Here is a 20,267-nt window from a genome sequence, read left to right as displayed (position 1 = left end):
TGACATGTGTGGCAGACTTACAATGGCTTAGACACATCCAGGTTCTTCTCTCCACTATTTTCACTGCTCTTAATGACTTTAAGGAACACCCAGTCTCCTGGCTTCACCCTTTTCTGTTGAAGGTCCTGGTTCCTGCTGTGGAACAGAATTTGAGGAAATCACAGTTTTGTTATTCAACATTTTTTTCATGTGTTTCATTCCCTTAAATGACATGTCTTGATGCATGCTCAATCATCCAGGTAAGTAAATCCCAAAAGATTGATTCTGTTCATCTGGGTGTCATCAGGACACTACAACACAGAGCGAACACCATCCCCACCCACAGCCACAGCAGCCAGGGAAGCAGATGAACATCACATCAAGAAGCCCCCTCGTAAATGTGGTTATCCCAGCTGGACATGTGTCAAAACTGGTAAGGCACCAAAAGAAAGCTCCAGCTGATCCAGGAGAGAAGGACAACTGCTGCCTAAGGGAAAACACTTAGTGACCCCGTACATGTCAGGAGTATCGGACCAGCTGAGATGCATTTTTTCTAAACGCCATGTCTCTGTGGCTTTTAAACCCCAAAACACGCTGCACCAAAAACTGGTCCACCCCAAGGATCGGGTCACCCGATACAAACAGAGTAACATAGTGTACGCTGTTTAGTGCCAGGAGAATTGCCAAGATTTATAGATCAGGGAAACCAAACAACCTCTGGTGAAGCAGATGGCACAACACAGAAGAGCTAACTCGTCAGGCTAGGAGTCCACACAGGCCAGCGCTCAAACCAGAGGAACACTGGTTCCTCTGGAGGCTATTTACGTGAAAAGGGAAAGACCATCTCTGAATCGAGGTGGGGGCCTAAGGGTACATCTTTCGCCATCTTACAATGCTGTGATTGCAGTCATTCCCCAACTCTCTGTGAATGGTACTCATGGCCATTGATCAGTGGGCTTTGATCAGTGGTGTTTTGAAGGAAGGAAGGCTCAGGGCTTAAGTAATCAGCATCATGGGCGGGCTCATCCGATTAGAATAAGAATAAGCAGTCATCTAATCATTCACAGGGTTTTCCTTTTATTCTCCAAATCAATAAAGGAAGGAAGGAAGGAAGGACACACATGGACTGCCATTGCTCTGCTGCCGCTCCGTGTGGGAGTGAAGAAAAAGTGAGCCAAAAGTGAATGCAGTCCTTATATAATGTGTGACAGGTGAGTGCAATTAAGGACAAGCACCACACCCAATCAAAGGTGAGAGAACTAAACAAGGTGCATCTGGTGAAGTGAGTGGGTGTGCTGGGATGTGCTAAAAGGTGGGTCTCTACAACAAGTGGTGTTTGATCATTGGGCTTTGATCACACCCTTTTAAATGACTAGTCTCTCTTAGAAAAGTCTAGAAAAGTCAGATTCTAGGATTCTAGTAGCAGGCCTATCTTATTTTCCATGTGAGGTTTCCTTTTCGCGGTCCCAGGCCACTTGCTCCCAATTCTAGTTGCTCCTCTAGTTTATGATTCTCGTCACTCTTTCAGTTGCCTCTAGCTCCCGCTCTCTACATTCTGAAACAGCACTTCTAACCCCAATACTGGGGTGGAGCCCCAGACTCCCGTATGCACGGTCTCGGTCATGTTCCCGAGGTGAGTGGGGGAAATGTTGAGATCCAGCTTGAAGGACCAAGCTGCCAGAAAAAAAAAGGAACAAAAATAAACAACAGTCAAGAACTGGGGCGTTAGTTCTTGGTAGGGACCAAAAGCATAATACACAAGAATATCTGAATATCTGTGGTAATTTGAGCAAATAGTTGATTAAAAATATTTGTTTTGGGAGGCATCTGTTTCAAAAGAGCAGTAACAATGTGCAGGTATAATATATATGCAACAGTGACAACATAGTGGTGAAGAAATGCTGCCACAAAGTGGACACTTGCATGTACTGATATGTGAAATGCTTGTATAATGTAGTTTTAAGTAAAATATAATACAATTTTAAAATATTAATACATTATCAGATGTGTTTTTAAAGGCATGCTTTTTTTTAGTTAATTTTGAAAAAAGTGCTTTGCCAGTATTAATCTAATCACTGCAAGAATTTAATTCTGCTAACATTAGTCATTTGGCAACAGAGAGCAAGTAAATCATCACTTCCCACTTCTCTCATTTTTCCAGCTGTTCGTTACTTAGTTAGAGAAACACCAGCTGAAAGCTTTTATGTGTTCATAAGCGTTTGGTTGGTATTAAGAGTTCATCTGATTGATTGGGCGGCATAACGGGCATTGGCCAAAAAAAATGCTTGTACTCAAGCTCCCCCGACGTCAGCCAGCACACATTGGGAATGGCATACGCACCGATCGGTTTTCTATCGCCCATTTGCGGGGAGTAAGGGCGCCCTTCGTTTGCGAGGTGCGCCTGCTGCTTGCGGCGCAGGGAGGAGAGGGCGGGGCGGCGGGGGATTCACTGACCGGCTGGAGCAGCATCTAATAACCAACTTGCAAAATAAAACAAAATAAAAACAAAGCAACAAACACGAAAACACCAGACATTATAATACAGACTTATAATTTGCACTGATGTTTTTTCGAAATTCTATACGCGAAAAGTGAGCGCTAGAGCCCTCGGTGCGCCTGCTTGCTGCCGAAGTCAAAGTAAACTTTATTGTCATCTCCGCTACATACAATCCAATATATAGAGAGACGAGACGACGAGGCTCCAGTTACAGCAGTGCAAGTAAACAAACAATATATATAAGAAGAGTAAGAAAATAAATATACGCTTTAGGACTAGAGGTAAAGGGATCAATAACAATTTAAAATTTACAGTTTGATGATTTAAAGTCTCACACAAGCCGTCGAAAAGGCCGGCTGCTTCCAAATAGAGCACATTTCATTTATAATGTTGTAAATCCAAGACCATTATGTATTCATGATTTGAATCCTGGGTTGTGTGAAATCTCAGAAATGCACCCTAGACAAAGTGAACCTGTGAACTAAGGTGTAGGTCTGTTAGGTTATGTTGTGGTGATCCTCGGGTTGAGAGATGGGTGTTCATATTGGAGTGCAAAATGAAAATCAATGGAAGATGGACAAGAAAAGTTCAAAGCCATCAGGTGCTCTGTTTAGAAAAAAATAGAAAAGAGGAGAAGGAGAAACGAGCAAAAGATACAGGTAAGCAGATGTGTGATTGGATAATGGCAGCTCATGTATCCTGAAACAATCAGAATCAGAATACTTTATTAATCCCTAAGGAAATTATGTGGGTTACAGTCGATCCAAGAAGAAATGGTAAAACTAGCAACAGTAACAGACTAAACTCCAAACAATACAATATGCTACAGATTTTAGTATTAATTAGTCATTGTCAATTGTTGATTTGTCCTGTTCTCATTGGGGAGGGAGTGTTCGCCCAGGGCGCCAAACAGGCTAGGGTTCATAATGGGATTCATAGTCTTCATTGAGCTGGCATGTAATGCTTGAGGTAGAGCAATCTGAGTAGGAGTGGGAAAAAACTGAAAACCTAAGCAACTGGAATAGGGCAGATAAAAAAAAAGTGAGTTTTGTGAAAGGTAAAAGCGGGAGAAGGAAGAAGAGGGGGAGAGAAAATTTGGACAGACTGAAGTGTAAGACTAACAGGAGGGGAGAGGTATGAGAGGACATCGTATGAAGTCTTTCTTGTCTTTCATGTTCACTTTCCTCAGTTTGGGGACCGTGATGACCACCCTTATCTGGTACATGTTGGACAGCAAGTAAGTACATAACTACCTTTGTGCTCAAAGAGCAAAAACTAAAGAGGCTCTTGAAGAAGTATTATAATAAACATAGTATCATTAAATTAATTAAAGTGTCAAAAGTAAAGCGCTTCTTCAGTGTTAGTAGTAAAACGATGGCAAAAGGTTGGCAACCTGTTTGATGGTTTCGTGCGTGTGTGCGTTCAGGTGTGCTCTGGGTACGCGAGTTCATGTGTGGAAACACACAGGGCGTCAGAGAGGTTATATGAGTTTATGTGTTTTTAACTGGGTTTTAATTTAAACAAACCATAGGGTTTTTAATTAAACTATTTTATGGCTTTTGCGTGCCTCAACATTCAGTTATGCAGACATATGTGTTCTTAAGAGCAATTCTTTGTTTTTGTATGGAGGGGTGGAAGCCGTTTTGCTTCACAGTGCGCATTAACAAAGCTGGAATGCTTTTTATTTACATCTAGTCAAAAGTGTTGGTAACAGTGTTTTAATCACACTAATTTTGTGATTCTGACAATGTCTCAGCATGCAGCGATGCAAGCATTTTATTTTAAAAACGGCACAAATGGGAATTTCTTCTGAATGGGCAATGTCAGCCTGTTCACAAGCGTTTCATTTAATCAAACCACTAGTTTTTAATCTAACTAGTTTTTACGCATCTACTGGGGTTTTTGTTCACGGGTTGATGCGATCATTTTATTTAAAAATCGGGATTTCGGAATGTTGAACTATGAGAGAGACAGAGCCAGCTAGTTTTTTAACACAGTAAATGGTCACAAATAACATTCAGCCCTTTAGAAAATAAACGCTATTGGGCTACTTCTAAAACACATTGAACACGATGTCACCTTTCCCCCCAAAGCAGCCAGTATCGCTCTTTCAAACTAATTGTGTTTTAATCACACTCATTTTGTGATTCTGATGTCACAGCATGCAGTGATGCAAGCATTTTATTTATTTAAAAATGGATCAAACGGGAATTTCTTCCGTAAGGGGTTTCATGGTTTCAGAATAGTTTTTAACACAACAGATGGTCGCAAATATATGGAAGCCCGTTTCCGCCACTAAAAAATAAAGAAGCTAGTATCCATAACTCGAAATTTCGAGTTATTTTCTCGAAATTTCGAGTTATTTTCTCGAAATTTCGAGGTCGCTTTCTTGTTACCCGGAAGCATATGGCGCAGGACCGCGCACTCAAAAACGGATCCCAACAAATTAAAGTATGTTTGCTGATAGTAACACCATGTGATTCAGCTAATAACACAGGGATTTCATCATTTGTGAAGCCAGGCTGAAAACACTCAGCAATCTGTGCATTCACGACTGGATGTAATACCGGTAGCTTAGCTGTAGCATTTGTAGCTGAGGGCTTCAGCTTCCGGGTAACATGGAAATGACGTCATTCACGTAGATTACTGATTGGCAGCGCTAACTCGAAATTTCAAGTTGCTTTTCTCAAAATTTTGAGTTAATATGTCGAAATTTCGAGATAATAACTCGAAATTTTGAGTTATGGATCCTTTTTTTTTTTTTTTTAGTGGCGGAAACGGGCTTCCATACAAATAACATTCAGCCCTTTAGAAAATAAACGCTGCAGTGATACTTCTAAAACCAGTCGCACAGACCCGCTCCGTCTTTTCAACAGCCGGTTAATTGTTTGAAATTGTTCAGGATTGCAAAAGCCCACCGCGGGTATCATTTAATTGTTGTGATTCCATAGGAAGACAAAAGATAGGTGTATCACTTAGTTGTTGAGAGTACCATGCGAACAAGGGCCCGACCTACACTGAAAAAAATAATCAGTGGGATAAACATAAAAAAATTATTGTAAGCGGTTGCACGAAATTAAGTTATATTTGGTTAACCTTAGCTTTTTATGTTATACCTGCAGACATTTTTCCGGTAACACGAACATGACTTTTTTATGTTGTTGTTATGTTTTTCATTCCGGTCAAATATTTATAGAAACCACTTGTTTATCAGACATGAACTTTTTGTGTTAATTGTATTGGACTACTATGTGTTATATTGACAAGATTATTTTATGGTAAGCTTATTTTATTTTATAACAAATTTCTAATATATAATATATAATCTAATATATAATTGAGTGTTCAATAAATAAAACTAAATTAAGGCTGATCTTACTGTATGTACTGTACACTTTCTCTCAATCAAAGAAATAAGCAAAACATTTTTGAACAATGACCTGTATTTTTGAAAATACTACACAGTTGTAACAATGGACTTTCAATTCAGGCTTCCAAAATATACATGAGTCATATTTGTACAATGCATCTCTTGAAAAACATTCCACAACATTCCTCAAAGTTATCTGCTGTAACCTGAATTCAACATTGTGGGGCCTTATGACATCGCGCTTATGTAAAAAATGGTTTTTTAAATGTAAGAGCCATAAGGTAATATGGCAACAGGGGTGTAACTATTAAAGTGACACAAAGAAGAGACTTAAAATAACATTATAACCCACAGGCACACAACCAAGAGACCTAAACTGATTAGTATTGGCTTGCTTCTATCACTAAACATCACAACCACTAATACTACACGATGCAATCTGTTTGTAGTGGTGCACCTTGGGAAAAAAATTGCAAACTGGTGAAATTGGTGCAAGGCACCATTTCCATTGAGAAAAATGGACATTCAAAGTTAGATTTTTTTTTTTTTTAAAAGAGCAATGGCTTGAAAAGTGAAAACTGCAGTAATAAAGGCCCCAAGTTGAAAAGTGCCAGAAAAATAAGTTTCACTATGTACTGCAACTTTACCAGTGCTGGCTTAAAAGAAAGGATGGTACATATTCAAAGAGGTAAACATGTTGTTCCCACATCATAACTGGAAAACTGTTCAATCATACAGTCTGGTCCTGAAAACCTGGGCCTTCTTTGAAAGGCTGTTCTGTTTGAGCTCCATAACCAGTTTCTATAATACCTCGAAGGTATACTTTTCCAGTGGGTAGGTGAGGTTCAAAGTGTACATTAGTCCAAACAGCATTGCAGCTGCTAGGGTATAGTTATCCAAATCCTGCCAGACTCTCTGGCCTTCAAGGACTATCCCGATGTCCTCAGGGCTGCCATTGGCATCTCTTGACTTTATGATGTAAATTCCCATGGTTGTTTCCTTATTAGATCGTTGGATAATGGCTTCATCTGTGGCCTAGAAAATGCAGAATTCCAAAATTTAATTAAACAGAACACTGGTCAAAGAACATTATACCAAATCTTATTTCAATCTGTGTCACTATTCCAAAAAATGTTAACATTAACACATTAGGTGAACAAAAATGGATTCATTACAGCATGTGATTTGAGTCCTCAGAATGCTTAAAAAGGTAATGCATGAAGTGAAATCTCCATGCAAAGAAGCAGAATACTGTCAGAGCATAGAGAGGTGTTCAACTATGAACTCCACACATAGTTCTAACACAGGTAAAAGAAAAAGCACCCAGGGTAAATTGTGAAAATCCCAGGTGATTTTCTTTTTTTTTTTTTTTCTTTTTTTTTTTTCTTTTTTTTTCGCCTGTCCCATTTGGTTCTTTAGCCATCAGAATTGTTGTCTGAAGACCAACAAGGATACCCAATGGATTTACTTTGCCAAATGGATCATTGTGGCATTGCTGTATTGGTCCATTTGGTCGATCTTTGTTTTTATTATTTATTATATTTTATTTTCAGATGTTACAGACGGGACAGACATGAGTGAGAGATAGGAAAGGGAGAAAGAAAGAGGAAGGAAAGGAAAAACAGAAGGGGAGAGGGACAGTGAGAAAGGGGGGGAGAAAAAAAATAAAAATCTCCTGGATCACCTGTTGAGAGAAGAATAGAAAACAAGCAAAAAAAGACAAAAAAAACAAAAAACAAAGCAACATACTAAACACAACACCATCGCATTAATCTAGCTAAGTGTAAACAGCAGTAAATACTAAATATTCAATGTTGTTGTGCAGCACGCAGGACAGATGTGCTTCGAGGTAGCAGCCAAGAAAGGTGTAATTTGGGTCTACGAGCAGTGAACACCCGTGTGCATACCTGTGTGGATCAGCGCGCTTGTATTCCAAAGGTTTCTCCATGTAACGATCTGCTAGGGAGTGTGGGGGGGCCACAGCCCCGTCCTCCAGGGTGTGAAGCAGGTATGGAGGAGATCAAAACTCCAGACATCCAGAGGCCCCCAGAACACAAGAGACCAAGGAAGACCAACAGAGGGACAGCCGCGCCACTGTCCCAGAAAGAGCTGAGGAGAGTCCCAGATGAGGGCTCACTCAGCAGCCGTGGAGCAGAAGCCAGGGGGAGTTGCAGTGACGCGCCCGTGAGCTCCGCCGGCCGCCAGCTGTGCCTGAGTGACCGAGCCCCAGGCCGAGAGGCCGGGGGCACCCCACCCCCGAAGGGGCCCGAGCGAGCCCCAGGCTCCAGGCCCCGATAAGCGGCCGCCAAGGAGTGAGCCGGTGTGTACCTGGACGCCCACCCCCAGACACAAAGAACCACCAACGCACCGACACCTGAGGGAGTCCGCAACCGGCAGGGGAAGTGGTGGTAGGTGGAGATAGGCCTCCAAACCTTGGAGGGCCTGAGGTGTCCCCAGAGAGGTGGCGTCTGATACCCAACCTGACATATAGACACAGACATACAGGCACACACAGACACAAACATCCATTCCCCCCCTCATGCTCTCAAATGCACTCACTCCACACTCAACCAACGTGGAGACAGACATAAAGAGACGCTGTACACACGATCACACTCCCCAAGCGTACTCTACAAACCGGGTCTAGGTACCCTTGCCCCTGGAGGGGGGAACTGCACCCAGACCCAGGTGGTGTTACCCTTTTCCCTGCAGTGGGGAGAGGTAGACCACCCCGACTCCGTAGCAGCAGGGAGGCCCCACACTCCAGACCGCAGTCGGACGGCCAACTCCACCTAGCCCTCCCGCTCCAGCAGGCCGCAGAGAATGGGGGGTGGGAGAAGACTCCAAACCTCCCTCCACCCGCTCATTGTAGTGTTGATGCATGTGTGTTCTAAGGTGCAATTAAAACCCAGGAGGGCATGGAGCTACCTGCCAAGGAGCAGCAGGTAAGCGCATAGTCCCTCCTGATAGCCCTCAATGTCTAAGTGTATTTAAAATTGAGAGGTGGGCAACGACGCCAGGGGTGAGGTATACACCCTGATGGTACTTTGGACTCCGTGATTGTGCCCACCCCCAAGATCCTATATGTATGTGTAATGAGAGTGTGAATAATGTGAATGTCTAAGTTGTGGGATAAAATTGAGGCAGAGGCAGCCAGAAGGGGACAGAGGGGGGGGTAGCCTCCTCTGCACCCTGGTGACATACCCCCACTCCAAGGCCCTGCATGTGTGGGTGGTTGTGGAGGAGCGGGAAGAGGGAGGCAGCTGGAGATGGGGAGGGAAGGAAGGGAGGGGCAGGTAACCCCTCCCTGGGGCCAGCTCCCCCGCTGACCCCAGTAGGCACTCCCACACTCCGCGACCCGCCAGGGAAGGGGGGCCCAGGCCCATCCAGACCGGGGCCCAGTGCAGCAGCGCCTCCCGGCCCCACAGAGCCCGGGACAGTCCACCCAACCCCACCACAGAGAAAACTGCACCCACCCCACCATCCACTCATCTTCCAGACTACATAAGACAGTAAACGCCCAGGCTGAGATCTTCCTCCACCTCTCCTGTATCTCCCCCTCCTGCAGAGAGAGTTCCTGAAGAGAGGAAAGCTCCTGCAAGATGTGACCATCTCCCCCACCAGGTGATTTTCAACATACTCCTGGCATAGAGTGACAAGCAGCATTTTGTTAAAATTATTATTTTCTCTAAAGTGTATGCACAAATTAATTTTTTTCTTACCTGGGCCGAGGGCTCCAGAATGTTCTGCAGTCTTCTTCCTATTTGTCCTCCTCGCCTTTTGAAGACCTTTATTAGTTTGTCAGATTAGCACATCCATCTGTGAGAGTAATCTGGACTGCAGTGGCATGGTGGTAATGCGCTTAAGCTTTAATCACTTTTTCCTTTTCACAAAAATCACTCTATTGTCGTGGAACTTCCCTGAGTTATTCCTCAACTTCAGGCTTTAAGTGTGTTAACTTCACACTATTTTAACACTAATGAAAGATAGCAAGCTGATTTTCATTCCATGTGTGTGTGTTATTAATCAGGTTTAATCAATGTCTGTGCAGTGGAGCTGCAGATCCACCAGGGCATGTTCTCAAAGCTGCCTTTCCTACACATTTCTCTGCTATAATTGGATCATTTTCTAACTACTTTGCTATTAGTCCACTGGTCTTTGCATCACTTTTCATTACACTAAGCGACTTGGACAATATGATAAACAGACTCACATGCTCAAGATGCTGTCTAATCTTCATGAGCTCTCTTGTATTTGTAAGTGTTAGTAAGGTTAATACATTTTCTGTTTGTGTGTGTGATTTTGTATATGTTTCTTTTTGCAGTGTTTCAGACTCCTTCACAATTTTCCCACTTAAGCAGTCAGTTTTCTTTTTCCCAGGTTTGCTAACCCAAATTTTGATTTCCCACATTAAATAACAGCATTCCAACAGTCCAATACCAGGCAGTTCTCTTTCCGCTTTGTCCTGCATTCTCAACTGTTTCTCTTTAACTGCCATGTGAGAGCTCGCTTGTCAGGTTTATTGACACATGGCGCTGTAAATAATTCAACCAGCAGAAGTTGGAAGAAAGTTATAGGTTAAGATCACTGGAAATGTTCAGGCCAAGTTTCTGGTTGAATTATTTACAGTGCCATGTGTCACTAAACCTGATAAGCGAGCTCTCACATGGCAGTTAAAGAGAAACCCCTACTCCAAGGCCCTGCATGTGTGGGTGGTTGTGGTGGAGCGGACGCAACTTCTTGAGATTTGACTCAGTATGCAAATTAGTTGAATGACTGGGGACGGGAAATGAAAAAGGAGAACTTGGGTTTCCTGTCTGACTGGATGAGTGAAGCTTGCACTGAAAGACACACTGTGACTGTGTGAGAAGAATGGCTTGGTAACATACAGGATAATTAAATAAAGTGGTCAGGTCTGTGACTAAGTGCAGTAGTCCAAATTTGGAAAGGAAATTTAGTATTTAGTGATGATAGATTGTTATAACGTCTTTAGAAAGGGCTTAATGAGAATATCAATGGTGTGCAAAACTGTGTGGCTTTTAACAAGATTATCTATGTATTTAGCAGGTGAAATTATGTCAGTTGACCTCAGACTGTCAGGACGCTGAAGAACCTGAGGCCAACATATGGTTAAATTAGTAAGCAAAACTTTGCTGTGATTAAGATTTTTTGGGGTTGTTGTTTTAGTGATGGGTTGATTCTGTCGGTTGATTTAGGGATACTGGTCACCTGCGGTTGTTGTCTCATTCCTTGTGCCAGAGGGGTTGTTTTCTTATTTTAATAGAGGGAGTTTTATTAATCATGGACATGGTTAGAACTGGGCCCTTTAAAATTGTAATAGTGCACTTAAGAGAAATCCTGTCAGGTGATTATGTTTTGTGCTTTGATGAGCTAATAATCAGCTCTCTTTTTCTCATTTTTGTTCTAAGCAGGCCTGAAAGATTGAATTAACAGCGCTGTAAATATTTTCGGGAGAATAAATTTAAGGGGAGCTTTTCCAGATTACAATGGGCCGAGGAAAAGGCTACCTGTGGGGACCTGATCAGGTTGTAAGTCCCTGTCTAAAAGGATTGCAGCGAGTCAATCCAGTCCAAGAGCATAAAGAACTCTTTTCCTAAAAAACAAAAAAACCAAACAAAATAAAACAAATGAATGAGCTCATGTTGCTGAGGGTGGAGAATCTGATTATTTGCGCGGAGTCTCCACTATCAGCAATATCTGAGTGAATGTGTGTGAATGGACTGTGACTGGACTGAAGCTGTGGACTAAAGGTTGGACTGACTGGACACTGAGATAAAGACTGGACCAAGGGTGGGATGAATAAATGTTGACAAACAATTCACCACGCTGGCAAGAGAAAGGGGATGCTTTGCTTCGCTTTGCTTTGTTTTGTTTTGTTTTGCCATGAGCAGGAGGAGCGGAAGACTTAATTCTGGGGCTGCTGATTTTGGGTTGCTGATGTTTGCTTTGAGAAAATTCTGTTTTATTGACTGGGTGTATAGATTATGGTAGTACATTATATAGTGGGGAAATACCAAATGTTAAAGGGGAGAAAATGTTGGATGTTACTCATATTACTATTAACAAAAGCAGGCCACTGTAGCAGTAAATTAAATTTGATAGAGGAAAATAATTACAACCCAAGTAATATTTATGAGTCAAATAGGGGATCGCTAGACTTTTCATATAAAAATGCAGTTATAGAATAACAAAGACTTGTCCAAGTGACCATGGTTTTTTCCCTTTAAAAAAGTAAATTATTAAAAGAGCTGGTACTAGAGGGAGACGTGTTGTACCTTCATCCCAAACAATACTGCTCCAGATGGCTCAGTAACCCGAGTTCTGGAGGGGCTGAAAACTCTGTCTAAAACCATGCATGAACACTCGGGAATCGACAATCCGCTGGACAGCTGGATGACCTCCGTGTTTGGGAAATGGAAGGGGATTTTCGTGTCTGCAATGTTTTCTACTGCCGCTTTTTTTTTTAGGGATACTGGTCACCTGCGGTTGTTGTCTCATTCCTTGTGCCAGAGGACTGCTGGAAAAGGTAATAACGAGGGCAGTGGACCCCGGAGCGGTAGTTCCGGTGGCCATGATGCCATTGATGGACCGAATGGGCCGAGGAGTGACACGACACAAAGTGCGGTGACATTTCTTTTTGAAAGGTCAAGAGAGGGAAGGATAAACCTGGGAATAAAGAAAATATTTTACTGCTGCAATATAGGCTTTAACATTGCATTACAATGTTTTTTAAAGCTACTGACATCAGACTAAAACTTTTATTAAAGGTGCAGCTATAATCATTGTATACACACATTGCAGATCGTGCTCATGAAAGAGTTGTTGCTCAGTCTATTCAAGGTCTTAAGCTTCGTTTGGAGCGATGACCCGACGATCTATTGTGTAAGTGACTTGGAGCAATAGAAGGTTAAACCGCATACATGCTTACAAACACAAATGATTTAAACTTAGGCCAGGCGGAGGGCCTGGAATTCATTTAGCTTCTAACTGCATTTGAGCTGCCTAGAAGAGTCAAGAAATTGTAAGTCCCAAGGAATCATAAGGGAGGTGAAACAAATTGCCATGTATGGAAGAATGTGACAGAAAGAGGAACGTCTCTGTCTGTTTTTATGCTGATATGGTGATGGTGTATATCTTACTCTGGGTGTGTTTAATAAAATTAAAAGTGTTGCTAACACACATAAAGAACATTGAGAGTAAGTAAATTAAGATTAAGTAAAGATTAAGTAAAGTTAATATAAAGGATAGAGCCCAGAACATGATATTTTGAACCAACTTTGAATAATTAAGGGAACAATAGATGAACACAGTAGGTTATTGAGGTGTAGCAGAGAGAGGCGTTTTGTTTTCTATCCTTTACAGGAGAAGATTTCAGGACCACAGCAACCACAGGGGTGGCGAGAATCCTGGAAGCCCCAGACCGAACGGAACCAACCAGAGAAAGGGGGACTCAAAAGAAGCACAGAGCAGAGAGAATCGCCCAGTTTCAGACAATTTGTTGTGTAGATTGAATAGTTTGTAGGATTTCTATGTTATGTAAATTGCCCAAACACAGTGTTCAGTCCGGATATGCGCTACCTGTTAAAGGGGGCGAAGAAACCAGGACTAAGTTTTAAAGATGAAACGGGTTAACTCTATAGAGGATGTTTTCCAAAGATTGACAAAATAATCTAGGACCTTTTACCAGAAAAAGCTAATTGTATCTTTTTGGAGTTTACAGTGAGCACTGAGGGAAGTCAGAAGTGGGTTTAAATTGGGATTCTGGGTAAAAAGGGGGTGTAGGAAGTAGATTTAGGATATTTCACATTTCACAGGTGCTGTCTTAGAGCTTGATTTATTTGTTGTGGATAGAAGTAATTATGACAAAATAATAAGGAAACATTGAAAACATACAACCCTTTGAGGGGACAGACAGGGTTGGGCAATTCAAAGGTTTCGTTTTGTTTAGCATAATCTCTTTTGTTATATTTTAGCTTTTTAACATGCAAGTAAACTTAATGGGATAAATTAGAAATTATGTCGTGTTTCTTAGGAAACACGAAAAGGGGGAGAACTGTCATGTAATTAATATATCCTTAGTGCTTATTTTCTTATTATATTGTTTTATGTACTTTAATAATGAAGGTTTGTAAAGCAAGGCCACTTTTGACTCATAAACTAAGTGCTCAGCCAGACTGAAAAACAGGAAGTTAGTGTAGAGCTATACAAGTATATTAATAAATACAGGAAGCCAGACAGAAAAGAGGAACTTGTACCATATAAGGAGTGTTTGTATCAAAACTGTGTGACGTGTAAAGTACCAAAATAACACCTATATGTGAGACGTTTTTAAATTCTAATGTTAGAGTTTCTGCAACTGGCTTTTGGGGCTGTGCAGGGCTCTTTCTTCCGGAAGATGATTGAATAAAAAGAATTATAAATATTTTGGACACTATGAGTCGGGTTTTCTCTGTTCTATCATGGGGATCAAAGAATCGTGTTTTAATACATACGAAACAAAAAATGAAAAAATGAAGAAACGCACAACAATGTTGAATTTCAAACAGCACTTTGACATCATGCTCAACCGACCATAGTAAAAAAAAAAATGCTGTTGTAATATGTAATCTTAGCTATTGTGCAGATCTAACTGCAGTATCTGCATTTTTCAACTGTCTGATCTGTCAACAAAATATTTTCTTTTGCAGTTGTGAGGAACCTTTCCAACCACCTCCTCAAAAGAAACATGCCCCAAAGCTGTCAGAAATTTTCAAACCCTGCAAGTGAGAAAAAGCATGATTTGTCACACTGTTTCCCTGAGAAACCTCTTTGTTTATGCCATCATCAAAAATGAAGTCATGTCAGCTGTACAGGTATGATCTGCTGACTGTGTTTGGACGTGTGTGTGTGTGTCACAGGGAAATCATTGACAAAGTACATCAGCGTTACAATCAAACCTGGAAGAAGAACGAGAAAAATTACTTAAAATTCAGGTAAGTACTAATGCTTAATATTTCTTCTATGAAGAATACGAATTGGATGTAAAAAGATTACCATACAGCAAACAGGAGCCTAGTCTTGCATATGAGATATAATGCTATGATATCCAGTATATCAACCGGAGGGGAAATGATAATGATGGGCTGGTTTATACATACATATATACATATACATACATACATATATACATATACATATATATACACCTTTTATATGAACTGAATCAACTACAGACAAGAAAGAAAGAGTAAAGACGCACAAGGAGTTTAGGACAGAGGAACTGTAAGAAAACTGATGGCACAACAAAGAGCAGAGAGATATTTGCCATATGGACAAATGATGTTATAAGTATATAATGGAGAGGTTTTGAGCTGGAAAAAACATTATCAGGAGTTGCATTTGTCTTTATTGCTTACAGCTTTTGGAGTCAACACTCGCAGTGGTGGTAGTCACTAATCTAAACCCTAGAAAATAAAATGAGAAAATTCTAGTAACATATGGGGTTAACTTTTTTATGCTATTATTTTTACTGGATCTAACTGTTTTGTTTGCTCCTTTTTTCATCTTCCCTTGTTTAACTGTGGATCTTAACTATCTTAATAAGATGGTGTTGGATAGTTAAGATCAAACAACAGGTGAGCAAATAACCCTTTGTTTGCTCACCCTTCTCTGTAGGTGTCCTTCCATGTTATCTCTCTGTCGAGTGTTATCTTTCCATTGAACATGATAAACAGAAAAAAATATTGTTCCTTGCCATGACATTCAGAAACAGATTACTGACCTTTCCTTTTGTTGGCAATAACTACTAACATAAGTTAAACATGCAGCAACATCAGAAGTGTATGAACCTACTCATCTGGTAAAAAGTCAGTCAGTGTTAACTGAGTGTTTGTTGTTTTACAGAACTAATCTGAGAGTTGCATGCAATGGCTTTGACAACGCCATTGTGACACAGAACAATACTCCTATAGGATCGAATATTGTTTACAGTGGGGAAAAGAGGACTCTTCAGGTGAACAAGGACTTATTCGACTTGTTTTTGAAGGTAGGTTCATTTTCATTCATGGAAACTGTTTGTGCTGCTTCTTTGATATCTTCATTGGTTCTCTTATGTTTTATTTGACTGACACAGTGATTATTTCGCAACTTTTCTATTTTTTTGTATCTTCAACTGAACTCTCTTTTGCTTTTGAAATGAGCTTTTGGAGATAATTTTGTTTGTGCTGTTCTAACCTGAAAAAGTGTGAACAGTATTTATTTATTTTTTTTATCTCAATTGATTTTCTTGGGTTCTGCATGTGTATATGGTGTATATAGTATTTATAACTAAATACATAGCACAGAATCTGCATTATTAAGGGTTTTTAATGACATCCTACTGGCATTTGATTCTGGTAACCACAATGTTCTGGTCTTGCTTGATTTAACTGCTGCCTTTGACACAGTAGACCACAATATTCTAATTTCTCGATTAAATGATGTAGTGGGTATTGGTGGCACTGCACTTAATTGGTTTCAGTCTTATTTGGCAAATAGAACTTTCTCTGTCAGCCTTCTCGGTTCAAATAGGTTAAAATATACAGATTTTTACACAAACAGCAGTTTGTTTGTTGTATAGCACATAGTTATCCAATTAACCTATCCCCACAAGCTGCATGTCTTTGGACGGTGGGAGGAAGCCGGAGTACCCGGAGAGAACCCACGCAAACACGGGGAGAACATGCAAACTCCACACAGAAAGACCCCGGCCTGATGGTGGAATTGAACTCAGGACCTTCTTGCTGTGCGGCAACAGTGCTAACCACCGTGCCACCGTGCTGCCCATTTTTTTTTCCAAAAGAGAAAAAAACCCACACAATAAACAAAGTTATTTGTCATTTTTTAAAATAATTTCTAATAATTATGACTATTTATATACACTTTTGTGATCATTGTTCTTTTGGATATAATATTCCCATGGTTGTAATCTATAAAAACGACAGACCTATCATTAGCAATAGCAAGCATAAAAAGCATCAGACTATAAAACTAGAATAAAATGTCTTTTTAAAATCCTTTTTCCTTCAACATGTGAAATCAGCAACAATGTAAATGTGTTTTCATAATGCCTTGTCTTTCGCTGTCTATTCCAGGAGAATCCTTTCTCAAATAAACAATGGGACACTTGTTCGGTTGTTGGGAATGGTGGGATCCTGTTTGACAGTGGCTGTGGAAAAATGATTGATTCTGCTGACTTTGTTATCAGGTGAGAAAAGTGTCCAATGTAGACCAAATCCAGAGTGGAAATTCCACTTAACCATTTCTGTGTCTACTTTTTTGTTTGTTCAGGTGCAACTTACCTCCTTTGGAAAATGGATATGAGAAAGATGTTGGCAGCAAAACTAGCCTTGCGACAGCAAATCCAAGCATCATTTTCCAAAAGTGAGCAAAAGAAATAATTCCTTGTCACTAGGGAAGGGAACTGATAAGAATTTAACGATTCTGATTCTATTATCAGAATCACCTTCCAATTTGATTTCTTATCAACTCTCTTATTGAGGCTCGTTGGGTCCTCATTGTTTTCACATTGAGTCACCGCTAAGCAGCATGTCAAAGACATTACATTCTGCAACTTAATTGCATGCTGTTGTTAAAATTTTTGTATATATTTGAGGTATTTCCCAATAAAAACAAAAATAATTAAATAAAAAATAATTAAATGTCCAAATCTACACTGTAGGTCACACCGCTATTTTTTTCTCCTCTGGCACATGAACTTAAAACAGCTGATGACAAGTACAACAAATGTGACTGATAGGCAAACACTGGGAACTAGTTCTTTTAGAGAACCAGCTCTCGATTCCTATCCCTACTTGTCACCTCACATTATGTATGCGTTGTTGCTCAAAGTCAGCTGTTTCTTTTGCACAGGTATGGTGCGCTGACTGGACGTCGCCTTCCATTTGTGGAGAGTCTGCACAAGTACGGCAACTCTCTGCTGCTCCTTCCTGCCTTCTCCTTTGGCAGGAATACTGCTATGTGTCAGCGGGCTGCATATACAATAGAGGACTTTGAAAGCCCTATTCGACCTGTTTTCTCCAACGCTCAGTACCTCCACAGTCTGGATCAATTCTGGAGCTCTGAAGGCCTGAAAGAAAGGCGGCTCAGCACTGGATTCATTATGGTTAGCATGGCCCTGGAATTGTGTGAAAATGTGCATCTGTATGGATTCTGGCCCTTTAGTAACCACCCATATGACCTCTATACCCTGACTAACCACTACTATGATGATGTACCGGTTAAAACGTTTTTTCACGCAATGCCGGCTGAGTTTGAACACTTGTTGCAGCTGCACACTGAAGGGGTACTCAGGCTTCACCTGGGAGACTGTAAATCAGATAAAAAATAGTTCCCAGGGATAGACAACAGCACAGAAGCAAAGTACAGAGTCAAATGCCTTCTCTATAGCCTCAGGATGAATCCAGTAACTTTTTTTGCCTTTATAAGGCCATTGCTCTGTACATTTTAGTGCTTTATTACAAATATCTCTCACCCTGTATTCTGAAATACCTCAATTACATTCTCTTGATTTTTAGAAAACAAAACTCTAAGGACTATTTTGACAATATCTTAAAAAATGTAACCATGAAAAGTACTTTGGTACCAGCAGAAGATAAATGTATAGTGCCTGATAAAAGTGCAAAAATCATATCACACAACTACCACATTTGTCTGATTTTAAGTGAGATTCATGCTTCTGTGTTAAATCTGCACCACAGGTAATGTACAGCATAACTTCAAACCTCCCTGAAACCCAATGCCATAATTCAGTAACTGAGCCTGCACCTCCATTGAAATTAAATTAAACACTGAGTGGATGAAGTCTACAATGACTGTGATTGGCTAGATCAGTACTGTCATTTCCTAGGCATTTCCAGCTACTTCTTTTACTGCTGCCATTTTCTAAATTGACTGCAAGGGAATGGATGAACTTGAATAGAGAACTTTGCTGGCCGCTTTCATAAGCTACACCATAGTCTCTGTATAGTACAAATTACACATTATTTCTACATATGATGCAGGCAAAGGTAATGGTTTGTGTCAATTTATCTTTTTATCGGTCCTTTGCAAAACAATTTTTAAAATCCCAGCGCCACTGAATTTGTGACCACTACTGCTCGCTCCCGTTTCTGTCACTTTTGCCCAGTCCCACAGTATTTCTGCCCAACGCCACTCTAAGTTTATTCAAATTCAGCAAAAATCTCAAAGTTTTGGCATTGATTTGTCTGTTGCAATGTTGATCCTAGACCAACATTTTTCTCTTGATCCAGGAACAACACAGGAATGTGGATATCAGATACGTGTGTTGGCAGGGCACTGCGGGTTAGGTGTATTCTGGTCATACTGGAACTGTTCATGGCTGTTGTTGTTTCATAAACAGTATGAAAGGAGAGGGAAAATTAAGTGAACGTGAATAAATACTTATCAAAAGATTTCGGAATTGTGGATATGTTGACATTCACTTGTGGGTAGTTATTTCAGAATCCAAGGTATTTAGAGCGATCAACCATTTAAGTCAAAGTCAAAGTCAAAGTCAACTTTATTGTCAATTCTGCCACATGTACAGGACATACAGAGAATAGAAACTACGTTACTCTCAATCCCTAGATAAAATAGCAAATGACATTTAAATATAAGAGTGATTAAAAAATGCAGGTAAAATAATTAAAAAGTAAAAATTTAAATAAATACAATACAATTTTACATATAACAAGAAAGCTATACAATATACAATATAATGGGTAAATGACATTGGGTGTAAACCAGGCAGAGTAGTGCAAATAGGCAAATAGTGCAAATGGAGATTTAGTAATGTACGGTAAGAGATAGTGTAACAACAGAGTCTTATGAGGTAATGGCAGTCCAATGCTCCACAAAGTGACTGGTAACTGGTGCAGGCCAGTGAGTGGGTCAGAGTGTGTGTGTGTGTGTGTGACAGAGTTCAGTGAGACCGTGGAGGAGAGAGGGGAGAGGGGGCAGAATCGGGAGGGAGTTAAGCTTCCTGACAGCCTGATGGATGAAGCTGTCCTTCAGTCTGCTGGTCCTGGCCTGGAGACTCCGCAGTCTCCTCCCCGACGGCAGCAGCTTGAAGAAGCTTTGCATTGGGTGCGTGGGATCAGCCGCTATGCAAAGGGATTTTTTAGTGAGACGGGTGCTGTAAATGTCCTGGAGGGAGGGGAGAGAGACACCAATGATCCTCTCTGCAGCTCTCACTATGCGTTGGAGGGTTCTATGACAGGACGCATTGCAGGCTCCAAACCACACAGTGATGCAGCTCGACAGGATGCTCTCGATGGTGCCTCTGTAGAAAGTGTACTTCTTAGTTTGCGGAGAAAGAAGAGACGCTGCTGTGATTTCTTGGCCAGTGCTGTGGTGTTGTAC

General features: G+C 40.8%; 1 protein-coding gene across 2 annotated transcripts; it reads left to right on the top strand.

Annotated features, from left to right (window-relative positions):
* Window positions 1–3,476: 3,476 nt before the first annotated feature.
* LOC146576534 (alpha-2,8-sialyltransferase 8F-like) lies at window positions 3,477–18,795 on the top strand. 2 transcript variants are annotated; one of them, XM_085271878.1, is made up of 8 exons: window positions 3,477–3,517; window positions 3,666–3,713; window positions 14,555–14,629; window positions 14,765–14,839; window positions 15,750–15,891; window positions 16,979–17,091; window positions 17,175–17,267; window positions 17,757–18,795. In XM_085271878.1, the coding sequence occupies exons 2-8, from the start codon at window positions 3,679–3,681 to the stop codon at window positions 18,232–18,234; spliced, it is 1,011 nt and encodes a 336-aa protein (XP_085128004.1). In that variant the 5' UTR covers window positions 3,477–3,517; window positions 3,666–3,678; the 3' UTR covers window positions 18,235–18,795. The 2 variants fall into 2 exon arrangements, with proteins under 2 accessions (XP_085128004.1, XP_085128003.1); XM_085271877.1 differs by lacking the exon at window positions 3,477–3,517 and having other exon boundaries at window positions 3,613–3,713.
* Window positions 18,796–20,267: the final 1,472 nt, after the last annotated feature.

This window comes from Mchenga conophoros, linkage group LG4 (assembly GCF_057382185.1).
Source record: "Mchenga conophoros isolate Kocher_MC1m ecotype Shallow Benthic linkage group LG4, M_conophoros_male_GT1.1, whole genome shotgun sequence".
Taxonomy (NCBI): domain Eukaryota; kingdom Metazoa; phylum Chordata; class Actinopteri; order Cichliformes; family Cichlidae; genus Mchenga; species Mchenga conophoros.
Note: the sequence above shows the minus strand (reverse complement) of the source record. Positions and strands in the feature narration are given on the sequence as shown.